A 14,901-nucleotide genomic window follows, 5' to 3' on the forward strand; every position below is an offset into this window, starting at 1 on the left:
AGTTCTCATGATAACCCCACAGGGAGAAAGAAATTGAAATCCAAAGAGCTTCAATAGCTAGCACAAGGTCACACAGCCGTAAGGGGCGGGCAAAGCATCTACTCTGCATCTGTTTGAAGTGTATTAAAATGAAAGCTTGAGTACAAACAAGGAGCAGGAGTAAAACAGAATTCTCAGAGAAATATGATGACGCAAATCCAAAGTCGGGACTCAATGTTGAAAGTGAGCTGTACCACACTCTAGCTTCCTCAGTTTACGAGAGAAAGCTTACAACAAGCCAGCCCACTCAAATTTCATGTAGCTATCTCCTGCCTGATGTTAAAAATACTTATTTCTCAAGAGCAATAGAATTTTTCCTTTAAATTAAAAAAAAAACTCAAGATTTTAAATGATTGTTTCCCATTGTATTGCTCCCTTCCTGTCACTGTTTTTGAGCTAGAACGTGGAGTCCTTGGTAGGGAAAGGAAGGGCATGATCATCAATCTCCATTAACAGTCTTGAGTGGTTTCTGTCGTCTAACAATTTCTGCGTTCAATGACACGTAAATACTTGTGTAGTTAGATGGGCTATTCATCCACAGTTTTACTTAAGCTCTGCGTGCACACTTTGTATTCACACGTTTCAGATAATGTCTCATTAACTGAGCAGATCTTTTAAAATTCTACTCTTTTTTCAAATAAATCTCTTCTTGGAGTTATGCAGAGCCCGTTCTATAAGAGGATAGTACCTTGGGACAGAGTGGGAATTACTGTTATGTTCTAAATTTGTTTACGGTACAGGGGTACATGAGAGCAGTATCAACCAAAGTGCATTCACAATGAAACCAAAACCCATGGTTCTTCAGGCATTTGAGTTCATGGTAGAGATGAAAGCTGGAATGAACCAGTTGCAGGTAACCACTCTGTTTCATCAATTTGAATCCATTTGTTGTATACATTCTACTTACATATTTAGTCTTAAGATAATCTTAACTATATCTCCCTCTTCATTGTTCTTTTTCCTCTTTTACTACTCACCTTGTTTTCCAAATATGGTGCCACAGGAAACAATTTTACCTCGTGGAGAGTGAGAGAGATTACTTTTATGAATATTATATGGTTTTCGCCTAACAGGTTGAAAATTCTTGCCCTTTATCAGTGAAGAAATTAACAGATTGTATGAGTGTCTTGTTTGAGAATTCCATGACCTCCCTCCAGTGGGCCAGCAAATGAAGGATGGAAAGATTCGCCTCTTTTGTACAAATCATCCCTTTTCCAGTAACCATGAGTTCACTTACATTTGCAAGCATCTGGAGCAGAGAAGGGTCTCCGGAGATCCCGGTAGAAGCCTGGCTTACATCGCTGGCAATGCTGACCTTCCGTGTTGTGCTGACAGTCGTTGCAGACACCACCACTACGATTCCCTGATGCCTCCCACACGTTAATGTCAAAGTGACAGGCATCAGCATGCCCATTGCACTTGCAGGCTGGAAAAAAGACGCATGGGAGGAAAACAAATAATTAAAAATAAAACAACAGCGTCTCTAACAATCAGGCAGTTAAAAATAGGGTAAGCTGCTGCTAATTTTTAAAAATTTATTTTTAGTTCTTTGAATAACGCACATTTTCACAGTACAAGAATCAAAACAATATAAAAGCTATATGCTGAGAACTCTGGTCTCGCATCCCTGTTACCCTGTTTCTCTTGCCTTCAAAAGGTTACTACTTTCTTTCTTTCTTTTTTTCAGTTTCTTATGTATTCTTCTAGTGTTTCTTCATAGATTTTTTTGAGATATAATTGATGTACTAGATTTTTATTTTAAAAAAAGTTTTAGGATACGTTTGAAAGTTAACAAAGTATAGATCTGTCTACTTTGGCAGAAATATTACAGTCACCTTAGCAACCGGGGTTGACATTTATTTTGGAAAGCCTATTTGAGTAGCCACCGCTTTTTTTTCTCTTTAATGGTAACACTTCACTATTTCCATTCTTGCTACTTCCCAAGGGCCAATGTCATCACGGTGGGTCCCCTGACCTTGCTTAGAAAACCCTAGTTGTCAGGCGCTATTTGAAAATGACAATTCGTATTGCAGATACAGGTCTGAATTCATGTTCACTAATGAGCCTGGAAGGAAACTTCTGATGGACAAGGGTCAGTAACTTGGCAGGTATATTGATTTACCTTTCATGAAGTACTGTTCCTCAGCTATTGTTGTACTGGTGAGTACAAGGTAGTTTCCTACAGAAGCCTCGGTTTTCTTATAGAAGAGACCTGCAGTATTTCTTATGTAACAGTTCTCAAAGGCATTTCTAATATTATCAGTCAATAGCACCAAGTGACAAGTCCCTGTGTTCTAAATGTATTCACACATGCAGCTGGTTTCTGTGGAAAGGGTCAGAGTGGCACTCTAGGAATTTAGGAAAAATTCTTCAGATTCTCTCGATGAGTGATTTAGAATAAGAATCTGGACTTTTTTGTGGAGGTCAACTGTATTCGAAAATGTTTGTGCTATTGTTTTCATTGTTTCCTTGATGTGTTATGATATTTTCACCAGATTCATAATCTTTAAAAAGCATATTATAAGATAATTTAAAATTTATGCTTAGAGGAAATCCTTTACATTTCCTAGAAACTGAAATAAATCAGTTATGATTCCAAATTATGTATGGGAACTGACTTCTCACAATTTTACCCACAGTACTTGCCTTTCAACCCTTGTAAGATTGAAGTTTGTGAGTGTAAACATTGTTATGGGCATGTGTATTTCTCTGAACATTTTGAAAAACAAAGAAAAAAACAACTCACGTTCCCATATTTTTTTACCCTTCTATCTAATCTCCAACCTCAAACCCAAAGTTAGCCCTGGTAACGCACTCTCGTTCTCCACTAACTGGCTTAATTTCAAATCTAATTTGTCATTTCAAGTATAAGTGAAAAGACATGCATTACGGCATTATGGAAAAAAGCATTTAATTTGGAGTCTGAAGACTAGGGATCAAGTCTGGACTCTATCATTTACTAACTTTGGCAAGTTGCTTAATCTTACTGAGCCTCAGTTTCCTGATCTTTAAAATAGCCTTAACACCACCTACTTTATAAGGTTGTTTTGAGAACTGAATTCAAGACAGCTATTTTCATGATTATAATTCACTATCTTAGCTACAAGGGTAATTACACACCATAATCCTCCGTTGCTCTTGTGTCTAGCCATGTTTTCATTATGTCAAATTCTCAAGGAGGGCGCTTAGTCTCACAAAGTGTCCCAGCAAATGGGCAACACATTCTTGGCAAAGCAGTCACATTGGCAACTTTGCAAGCAGCAATTCTTTCCAATGATTGAAGTCAGAGTGGGCAGTGATATGGGCTATGTTTTTGTATGTTACAATGTCTGTCACCCACCACTTTATACCGTGTTTCTAGAGACAACAAGGAGTCCACAGATAAGTTTAGTTTACAAAGAAGGCTTTGAGGCTGGTGGGCTTGGTACTTACTTCTGCACTCTTTAGGAGCCCCTGTTCTGCCATCAGCTGCCTCCCAGGGGCGGTCATTGTACAACGGTGCACAATGTTGGCAGTGGGTGCCTGCTGTGTTGTGCTTACACATACACTTTCCATGGACCTACAAACAAAAAGAAGAGCTATGAGTGCAAATGATACTAGAGAAGAACCTTCCCCACAATCTCATCTCATTGGTTGGCCTTAGCCATATGACATTCATTCACTTTTCTGAAGAAGTTTGCCATCAAGATGAGAGATCCTTTCTTTATTTTGTCTTGTGATTAATTTAAAAACTTAAGGGGCCGGCCCGGTGGTGCATCGGTTAAATGTGCACGTTCTGCTTTGGAGACCTGGGGTTCGTGGTTCGGATCCCGGGTGCAGACACGGCACTGCTTGGCAAGCCATGCTGTGGCAGGCGTCCCACATATAAAGTAGAGGAAGATGGGCACGGATGTTAGCTCAGGGCCAGCTTTCCTCAGCAAAAAGAGGAGGATTGGCAGCCGTTAGCTCAGGGCTAATCTTCCTAAAAAAACACTTAAGTAATATATTTTCCTGGCTATAGGATATATCACCCTAATGAGCAATTCTGAGCTACTGGCTAGGTATTATCCTAAAATTTTAATGCCTCTGAATTTTTTAATTCTTTACACAATAAAACATCTTCACTATAGAAAATATAGAAATCAGTAATCCCATCACAAAGTGATGTTATCAACATTTGAAGCATATACTTCCAGTACTTTAAAAGTATAATTATATTTAAAAATTTTTTTCACATAACAATATATTGAGAACATCTTTTCATTTCATTAAATATTCTTAAACAGCACACATTTTAATGGCTCCCTTGTATGACATACAATTTATTTGACCAATCACCTATTTTGGGTTAGTTCAGCTTTAAATATTTTTACATATTATATTTTAATTCTTTAATGAATATCCCTGTAGCTAACTATTTGTGTACATATTTATTTATTTGGAACGTGTTTTGTAGAAGTAAAATTTAACAATCAAAATATGTATATTTTTAAGGCTTTGAATACATTTTGTCATAATGACTGGGCATTTTCTTTTAATCCCACAATTCAGAGTAGTTGAGGGTTTATTAAAACATTTCTCACAGGGAGGAATACTTTAGCATAATTCTCTGGGATCTGAGAGTTTTATGAGAATTTTAATATTTTTTGTATTATCTCACTGATAATTTCTAAAAATTAATATTTTGGGTCATCTGGAATACTTCCTAATAACTAAATATTGCCATGAATTCCAGTACCAAGATGCATTTATTGACATTGAGGTCATGTTCTTACAAATGAAAGTTTTGCAAAGTAGCTCAGAATGGGGTTCCCAAATTTGGATCTATAAGATGTTTTGTTTTCTTTTCTTGAGAAACAATGTTAAAGGTAACTCAGCATAAAGGTAATAAATTATATCAACCAGGCAACAATATTTAATAAATATCTACTGGAGAGAGTCACTATGTTAGGCAATATTTGACATACAAAGCATTACAAAACATAATTTCTGTCTTTAAGAAAAGTATAATTTAGGCGGAGAAAAAGAATTACATAGAAAAAAATTACAGATAAACAAGACAATAAGTACCTAAGGAAAAAAATGATGTTGGAAATCAAAAGATGCAGAAATCAACACAGGTCGGCCGTTGTGGAGAGCTTTATGAGAGAGGTTGGGTTTTGAGCTAGTCCTTGAAGATGGACAGTATTTCTGAGAGACGGAAGGGAAGAGACTTTCCAGGAAGAGGAAAGAAAATTAGCCAAGGTGAGGAGCTAGGAGGCTAGGGAGAATCTGCGAACAAAGTTTATTTCAATACATCTAAAATATTTTGACTGCAATGATAAAGGAACTACTAAAAATTACACAGATTTATAGAGTAGCCAGAATCAAAACGAGTCCCTAGTTTAATAAACCTGGAAATAGTCACATCAATAGATTGGTGTACTATGTTGACCTAATTTAACTCGAGAGTAAGTTGTGTCATCTTACCCAGGAGCCCCTTTCTCTTTTCATCCTCTCGGTATATATGTCTTTGGCTCCACTGGTAGAGCACTCTGGAAATAGCCTATGCATCATCCAAGTGTGTCACATGACTACTATGGACCTTGTGCTCACGTCATGCTCAAGTGCAGGAATTAACAGGGCTTGGAGGACTGCAGCCTACTTGTGAATGAATCCCATGAGATTTAAGAGTTACAACCTGGAAAATTTCATAAATAATGATTTTGGTGTCCATCTTGCTAAATTTCATTTCTGTGTATTATAAGGTTTTTGTGCTTAATGAAAATTAATTATAGAAGATTTTTAGTTCCCAGGGATTAGTAAAGATACAGATTTTTTTTATTGAGGTTATGATAGTTTAAAAACTTGTAAAATTTCAGTTGTACATTATTATTTGTCAGTCATATTATAGGTGCACCACTTCACCCTTTGTGCCCATCCCCCACCTCACTTTCCCCTGGTAACCACTAATCTGTTTTCTTTGTCCATGTGTTTGTTTATCTTCCACATATGAGTGGACTCATACAGAGTTTGTCTTTCTCTATCTGGCTTATTTCACTTAACATAATACCCTCAAGCTCCAACCATGTTGTTGTGAATGGGATGATTTTATCCTTTTTTATGGCTGAGTAGTATTCCATTACGTGTGTGTGTGTGTGTGTGTGTGTGTGTGTGTGTGTGTGTGTACACACCAAAGATACAGATTTTCTTCAGAGAGTGGAACTGGCTCCTTTGAGAATGATGATGTTGCAAAAACTTTTGTTAATTTTCTTTATAGAAATTCAACAAATATTATAGATTCAGTTTATTGGTTTGGTCTTGAAACACCTAAATGTGAGTTGAATTATAGTTACCTATTTTCTTGGACTTTGTTTTGTGACTATTTCTGCCAGGAGCTGTTTATACGTAAAGTCTCCTGGAGTTTACTATTACATCTCCAATCACACATTCAGGCAAGTTCTGAGGACAAATTTGCACTTAAATTTGGAGGTCTGCAGGAATTCAATTTCTACTGCTCTATAAGAGTGAGATCTTTTCATCCTAGCTCCTGGGTATCTGATTTTTCATATATTCTGGTAGAAATGTTCCAGTCCTACTGCTTTTATTAAATCTTTTAAATTCAACATTCCTTATCATCATAAAAAAAACTAGAAACTCTTTATCAAATAACTTCTGCATGGTAAGATTCTTTAAAGGATCTCAGTAAAAGCTGGATGATTTTTTGTTTACTTGTAGTACTAGGTGCTGATTTCAAACAAAATGGGGTCTTTGGGAAAATTGATTGAATAAGAAAAACCTTCCAGAGTTGAAGAGTTTAGTGAAGTGAAGGCATACTTATGTAGCTGACAGAAGTTGGCAGCATCATGGAGATTAGTGGGAAAAGTAGTTTTTTAATTGTCTAAACTCTACAACTTGTAAAAAAAAAAGTACAAAATATCTAGAATACAAATAATTTGATAATATTAGAGTCAGAATTCCTAGAATAAAGCATCCCTAATCCATCACTGCTATTAAGGGGATTATAGGGAACATTATCTGGGGAGGACATTTGAGAAAATGTTAAGTCTAATGTAAATATGGTAGAGACCAATGTCAACCAATGCTATCTGTATAAAACTTCCAAGTATAGTCCCTGAGGTTGTGCCTTGAAGAGTGCATAGGATTTTCCTTAGGGAGCAGACAAGAAGAACAGAACCCCAAAGGAACATTCTGGGAATAGTCAATAAATAAACCAGAGAGTATGTGTTGGAGAGGTAGCTTCTGTCCAGATCATGGAACACATTAAACATCAGCTTAAGGATGCTGGAATTTATCCTTTATGTACTGAAGATCCATTGAAGATTTTCAAGTAAGGAAATGATTGAAAAGGTATATTAAATACACCTTCTTTTCTTCTCTTTTAAAATATTTCTTGCTACCTCACTCCTATCTTGTCTGTTATGTTCTTTCTTCCCTTCCCCCCTTTACTGTTTCTTTTCTATGTTTTTTTAACCCCAGTTTATGCTTTCCAATAGCCAGTGGCATCCACATGAGTTTTCTGATAATATTCAGAATTTTAAAAGATTGTTAATTCTCATTTCATTGGTTTTTTGCATCCTTTCTACTTTTTAACAACCATTTATTGAATACTATATAAAGACAGATGCTGTGAAGTATTGTTAGTTTTCTTTAGAGCAATTAAACTCTCAATTTATCAGGTTTGGTCTTGGAATGCCCAAGGTCTATAAGTAATTTCACCCAACTCATAGGTTAGCCCTGGCTCACAAATTCCAGGCCTCAGGAGGCCACAGACATTTAGGGAACCTCATCAAACATTCACGCGTATCACAAGATAATGAGGACAGGTCAATTCCCTCTGGAGTGAGGATTTCAGAGCATTCCCTTGTTCCCACACGCTGAGAATTGGGATGAACCTCCCAGGGTCTGAAAGATGCCAGCCCAGCAAATTTTTCTGCACACAGAAAGATTCAAGGAGCTGTCATTTTGAGAATTACCAAAAATAGCTGTAAATCATTATCTAGACCATTTGAAACAAGAAATCCTTCCTCAGCGATGCAACTGTCACTGTTCAAGCTTGAAAGATCACCCACTATTTGATGCTCGTGAAAAATGTGCAAGGAAAACTAGGTCTTCATTGAAAAAATTTTTAAAAAATAGAAAAAGGAAACTCTAGTAACAAGTTAAACATAGCTCTTGTTTGGTACACAAACATGAACTAGACAAGGAGCAGGAAAATGGGATTACGTACTTAAGGCTTAGTTGAGGAAGAGTGGTGTCTGCCTGTCTAATTGGAAAACAAGAAATCTGCTTTAACAACAACTCTTTCACTCCTAATTATCCAAGAGGTACACCTTGGTATTTTGGATATTTTTTGAGTTTCGTAATCCCCTCTATCATACTAAGTGTACTTCATTCTGTAATGTCAAAGTTTTTTCCTACCTGGATCTAATATTATTTATTTGTTTATTTATTTGCAATTCATTTTTACTTATCTTTATCTTACAGGGAGGGACTTATACAAACTTTGTATCAGTAATTTAAGGAATTCCTGGAACAGCATGCTCATTGATAGCTGTGCACTTTGGTGACAAATATTATATATTAGAGCCAAATACACATGGAACAGAAAATACCATTTCTTCTTATTTGAGGAATCTAGGTGGGGGGAAAAATGAGGAAATTATCACCTTTCAAATCTGTCATTGGAAAATACACAGGTCTTGACTAGAAAAGCTGCTTTTTTGTCATTCCTTTTGGGGCAGAAGGTCTTCTAGTAGTCGGAATCCATGGAGTTGAGGAAATTGGTCATGGCAGGAAGTTGTAAGAATCTGGTCATTGACAGCATCCAGCACATGGGCTGGACAATCACTTATCAAGATGTAGAATATTTAAACATTCAATGGAACATTGGCTTTGACAACTTTTAGAGTCCTTCTGGTCTCAAGGTTCTACGATTCTAAGGCCTGCTTCTCTGTGTTGTGAATACTGCTTGGTTGTAGGCAACTATCTTTTCTGAGCGAGCAGGGAAGACTAATATGACTGAGTCCTATTGTCATCTCACCAGTGCAGGATGTTTCCAGATCATCTGACAAGGGAGAGCTAGCAGAATCTCTCTCTTTTCTTGCAGGCACTACCTGATGTGGCCCAAATGAAAAAGTAAATACATGTTAATAGATAATTTCTGAAGACGGACTTGCGTTTGTTGATATTGACTATAACTAAACTAAAATAAGTTCTATTCTTTCTGATTTTTCCCTACTGTTTTCTTCCTCCTTACTGCATTTTTCCTATGGCTGGTGACTATAGAAATCATAAACTAAATATCATTCTAGCTCCTGCCTTCCACATAAAGGTATACCTCATCTTCTAGCAATGCTCTCCACAGTCACCATCATGGAATTACCAAAGCAAAAATCGCTCTGATTAATGCTTTGGAGGACTCACATTTACTGAATTCTTTAGGAATGTCTGATAAAATTCCCAACTGCTTTCCAACAAAGAGAGGAACTGTTGTTCATAGCCTACTAAAAATTATAATGAAAGTTAGTGGGGAAAAAAGAGATTTTACAGCTAAGTATTCAGAAATTCTTGAATATCATAAATTAAGTAATTTCTTTGTGCTATTATTGTTTACATAGAAATGATTTTATTTTCATTCTTTACCATTCAACTTTAAATTCTAATGTAAAGTGAATATTCTTTCATACCATCATTGGAACTTGAAAAAATGTTTGTGAAAAGCAGACACAAACAGTGCCTAGTCCATGAACCAAAGGAAAATGCCCACTTAAAGGCAGCTGCAGCAATTCACAGACCTCCATTTAGCTACGATAAATGATTTATAAAGTGGAACAGCAATTTAAAACAAAATGTAAAGGCAAAAACTGATTAATTTCTAAAGAGACAGTATGTCCCTTTTAAAGAAAAGGATTAACTTCTAAAAGAATGAACTTCTTATGCATGAAAAGAGATAAATTCTAATAATAGAGCTAGCCTGTTAGAACCTGCTCCTCTTACGCAGGACAAAAACACACACAACAATGCTACAGCACAAACCTTTGAATAGAAAGCATTGTGAGGAAAACATGTCTTTTCATTAAGGAATAAAATATGCCTTTTCACCATTAAAGGTTTGCATGTTTTAATTTAACAGAAGAAGTGGGAGTTCTAGGGTGAATATGAAGCATAATAATTGAGTTTGGTGGAAAAGGGGACTTGAAATGTACTGTCAGAATGGGACAAAATAAGTTGAAGTTTGAGTGTTTCAAACCCTTGCCCAATCACATATATAGCAAGAAGGCAAGCAATTGAAAACTTCTACAATCTATTCTAGAGAAAACAGCCCCTGTAGGAAAGCACGGGCAATAAGACAAAGATAGGTAGAGAGCAGAAACAATTATTGTTAAAGAATGAAAACTGGCCGTTATGCAGAGACTTCTCTCTTCCCAGCTAGACTGCTGCCTGAAATTCTTTCTGTAGAGATTCATTCCTTGAGCTCCTGAATGGTGTTTTAGGTTCAGGAGTTCCCCACAAAAATGCAGTTACCCTCCGAAGGGGCAAGTCCTTAAATTATTAGCAACAAACATATCAGCAGGGATTATAACCATCTGTTCTCAATGCTAGAAGTGGACTCAGAGTTGCCTAGAAGAAGAAGTGCCTTCCTGATGGAGGGAAAAGGCATGTCTTAAGGAGAGAGGGAAGGAGCCAAAGACAAACTGTGCCTACTTCACTACTTTGCCAAGAACCTTGCTCTGGCTGACAGCCCTGGAAAAAAGCATGAATGGAGCCAATGCAAATTTCATAAGAAAACTGCCTTTAGTACGCTGTATGGTGATCGCCTATTTATTGGCCTCTCCACTAGATTGTAAGCTCTGGTAGAGGAGAAACAGTGGCTTAAAATTCTTAGAATCCCTAGTAACTGGCATATAATAGGGTTTCAATCAATGTGTGTTCATTCTCTTCGTTCAGCCAATATATATTTAATGGAGCACTGAGAACCTTAGTTATTGAGTTTAGTTTCATTTTAAAAACTTGCCAACAAAGCAGGGTGCTAATTATGCATTTGAAGTGGGAACAGGATACTTTCAATTGTTTGTCACAAAGCAGTATTTGGGGTAGAGTAGAATTGAGACATTCAGCTGTCCAGGGTGCTTCCTAAAAGGGGTATACTGGCTTACCCCTGGGCAAGGGCTGTTGGTAAATATGTTCTTATGTGTAGTGGTCATCTATGGTTGTCCTGGGAGGCCCACTGTAAGCCCAAGGAACATGGGTTAGTCATGGAGGGAAGTGGAAATAATAACAATAATGATGGTGATGATAAATAATAACAATAATAGTAGTAGCTAATATTGAGTACACTTATTACATACCAGGCACTGTTCTAGGCATTGTACAAATATTAACTCATTGGATTTGCACAAGAACCCTATAAAGTAAGCATAATCATTATTGCCATTTCACAAAGGAGGGAACCGAAGCCCAAAGAGTTTAATTAATTTGCCTAAGATCACAAAGCCACTAAGTGGTGGAGCTATTTGAATTTTGTCAGTCTGACTCCAGATTCACAATCTTAACCCCTAAACTATGCTATCATAAGACCCTGGGGAGTAGGATTTTTGAGGGATCTGCTGAGGCCAAGTCTCTTCAGGGTGTCACCTAAATAAAATAGGTGTGTCCCAAGCCAACTCATCCTTGAAGAACTCTTCAGGACAAAGGTTGGTTTGGACCCAAAGTGAGCCATTTTTAGGTGTTCTGTTCTTGAGTGGATTATTCTCTCAATAATAAGAGTTATCATCCCTTCCTCTCTGGGAGGAGCCTAGCAGTTTTGAAGATAATTGACAACAGGAAGATTGGCCCTCATTTCCCACACCTGGCATGAATAAGTTCAGGGCGTGTAGGGGTAGAGAATCCTTCTAGATTCTCATTGATTCAGTGTAAAACCTATCTGTGCCCTGAAACTTCCCATGCCTCCTTGGGGCATTTCTGGGCACTGTGAGCATTAACAAGTCTTACTCATCGGAAACTCCAGTGAATAAACTTACAAACGGAGATGATAACAGGAATGTAAATGAACTCTGATTAAAGATTTGCTCTTTGTGAACGTACCTCCTTTATGTTATTTACTCTTCCTATTAGATATGATCTGGGAAAGATAGTAATATCATGTATTGTGATGACTTTTACAGGCAGTCTTAATTTAGTTTATGAAGAATGGTAAGTGAAAACACAGTGCATAACACCTAAAGATTCAGGGAGATTTCTAGATTCAAGTTGCTGGCTTATTTCCATTTTTTCATGTACAAAATTTTTTATGCCCCAAGGCTTTCATTTATGCCTAAATGGCAGTTTATTTGCGCCATTCTGCATGCTATTTACCATAAGAAGTCAGGAGCTGAAGGAGCATTCGGAAGCATGCATATACACACACACAATTTCCAAACGCTACCAAATCTGTGTACTTTGCATTGTGGGCATCAAGTCCAAGATTGCTTAAAGATGTGGTTCAGCAGATCTTCGTTTTGTAGTATTACAGCTAGAACTAAGAACGAAAATCAAGTTTTCTGGTTTATCTTTCAACATACATCATGGCCCCTTTTGTGAAAATTAGATGACCAGTCAAAACCAAACCAAAACAAAGCAAAACAAACCCTCAAACCCACTCATCAGCAGAAGGGAAGGCAGAAACTGCTCCAGGGCTGAGAAAAGCATAAATTGGGCCTTTCAAATCAGTTGTAAAACACTTTTGAGTTTAAAAATATTAATAAAATAACCTCACTTAAAAAGTCAAATGAGAGAAGGTTTTAAAATATATTATTGGCTCAGCATGTTTTTTGTTAGTGAGCACTATAGCTTAAATTTTAGGTTCTTGAGTAATTTTAGGTAGGATTCTCTTATCCTTCAGAGTAATGATTTCCTAGAACAAAGCAAATCTCTTTCTTTTCATGAGTTCAAGAAGAGAGACTACTTTTATTTATAACCATGGGTGTAAGAGGTTCAAATGTAGCATTTCTTGAAAAACCACATTATCAGAATATCCTTTCTTTGCATAGCTCCTTAATTAACAAATAATATTTTTCCTGTTGAGAAAAATCGTGAAAGACTTTGAAATGCCCTCCTTCCCCCCCAAGAAGATGACTGAGTGTTCTGGACTATCTCTGCTTTTTATTGTCACTCAACTATTTTACAGCTCTGTAGATTGTAGAAAATTATTAATAATGCAAATAATTCTTGTCCAGAGAAATGCAAACCAGTTGTGTCTTGTAGAATGCAGTTGATCATTGCCCTTCTTACTGACCTGTTGTGCATCTATTTGTCCATATATTTCAACATGCTTTATTTGCCTATGTGTGTGTGTTCTTTGAATTTTCCTTTGAACCAGTTGTAATGTCTTACTGGTCCCTTATTAATTGAGTTAAATAAAATTGTTGACATGTGTTCATTTTATATCTGTGTGAAGATCATGACTTTACCCTTTAACAATTTATCCTTTACCACTGGCATTTCTCATCCTCCACATGTTACCTAGAGTTCTCCTATCAAGACTACTTGAGGATGTACTTCCAAAAGGAAAATTTCAACATGCTTTATATAGCTAAATGAGTCTTGAATGTCTTATATTTTCACAAGATTAATTCTACTAGCCTCCTCTTTTCAGTATCATCAGGCACTTTATCTCTCTTGTGGGGACTGTAATAAATATTTCTGCCAAAACAATGCAAATAACATTGAATTAAAAATTGTAATGCCCAGGAGGCTTATGAAGATTACATTTAGATAAGATCATACTATTACCAACTTAAGAGAATTTTCTTTTCCTCCCATTACTTCATTGCATAGTTTATGTGGTCTTTGTTTCCAGTGGATTTCAAGAATTATTTCTGACTATTGGGCTTTTTTTTTTTTTTCTTAGATTTTATTTTCTTTCCTTTTTCTCCCCAAAGCCCCCAGTACATAGTTGTATATTCTTCGTTGTGGGTCCTTCCAGTTGTGGCATGTGGGACACTGCCTCAGCGTGGCTTGATGAGCAGTGCCATGTCCGCGCCCAGGATTCAAACCAACAAAACACTGGGCCGCCTGCAGCGGAGCGCGTGAACTTAACCACTTGGCCACGGGGCCAGCCCCCTGACTATTGGGCTTTTAAAAACAGCATCTGTCCAATAGATATATTTATTTAGCTGAATCCTGCAAGCGAATAGAGTTAGGTTACACACACAATTTGGTTTCAGATTTGAATGTATATAATGGCAATAAAGTAAGGCTCTGACTTAAAGATGTTTATTTCAGTGTATCTAAGGCTTCCTTAATTTATAATATCAAATTAGCTTTTTTCTCCTCTATAGTAGCCACAATTTCTCCAGCCGCAAGATACAGAGCCAGAGAAGATTGACCAATATCATTAGAGTCTTGCTGCACTTCTTGCTTATAGGCAGACTTTGAGTTTCCTATAATGCTATACAAGGAAACTAATCTCAGTATACAGCTAAGTAATTTGAAACTCCTTTCAAGCCGAATTGCTATCTGGTCACTGTGTTGAGTCACTAGGACATCTACTAGCTAGCCATTTGACCCATTCCATCTCTATTCTTCATTCAATCTCAGTTAAGTCTTATTTTCATAATTTCACTTTGCACTTGTCTTTTTTGTACTTAAACTTTTCCGAGGTCACAACGCAAAGCAGTGGAAGAACAGGGAATAGAACTCCCAAGAGAGTCCAAAAATATTAGAGGCTACATCTTAGAACAGTGATGTCATCAGAAGGATTTTTTTTTCCTTCCCACAAACACCTAAAATAACTTTTTATAATAAAATCTCTGATGACTAGTATGACTAATTAGTTATATATATATACATGTAATGACTAGGGAAAAAGGGATCATATCAATTTCAATTTCTTAGTACCTA

At 36.8% G+C, this 14,901-nt stretch overlaps 1 protein-coding gene across 4 annotated transcripts in view; it reads right to left on the bottom strand.

Moving 5' to 3' along the window:
* Positions 1 to 14,901, bottom strand: part of NTN4 (netrin 4) — a 111,392-nt gene that overhangs the window by 42,276 nt on the left and 54,215 nt on the right. For all 4 annotated transcript variants that reach the window (XM_070507095.1, XM_070507094.1, XM_070507092.1 and 1 more), the window contains exons 4-5: positions 3,472 to 3,598; positions 1,277 to 1,465 (exon numbers count right to left, since the gene is read on the bottom strand). In XM_070507095.1, the coding sequence (XP_070363196.1) occupies positions 1,277 to 1,465; positions 3,472 to 3,598 (316 nt within the window). The remainder of the gene's footprint in view (positions 1 to 1,276; positions 1,466 to 3,471; positions 3,599 to 14,901) is intronic.

This window comes from Equus asinus, chromosome 4 (genome assembly GCF_041296235.1).
Source record: "Equus asinus isolate D_3611 breed Donkey chromosome 4, EquAss-T2T_v2, whole genome shotgun sequence".
NCBI classification, from domain to species: domain Eukaryota; kingdom Metazoa; phylum Chordata; class Mammalia; order Perissodactyla; family Equidae; genus Equus; species Equus asinus.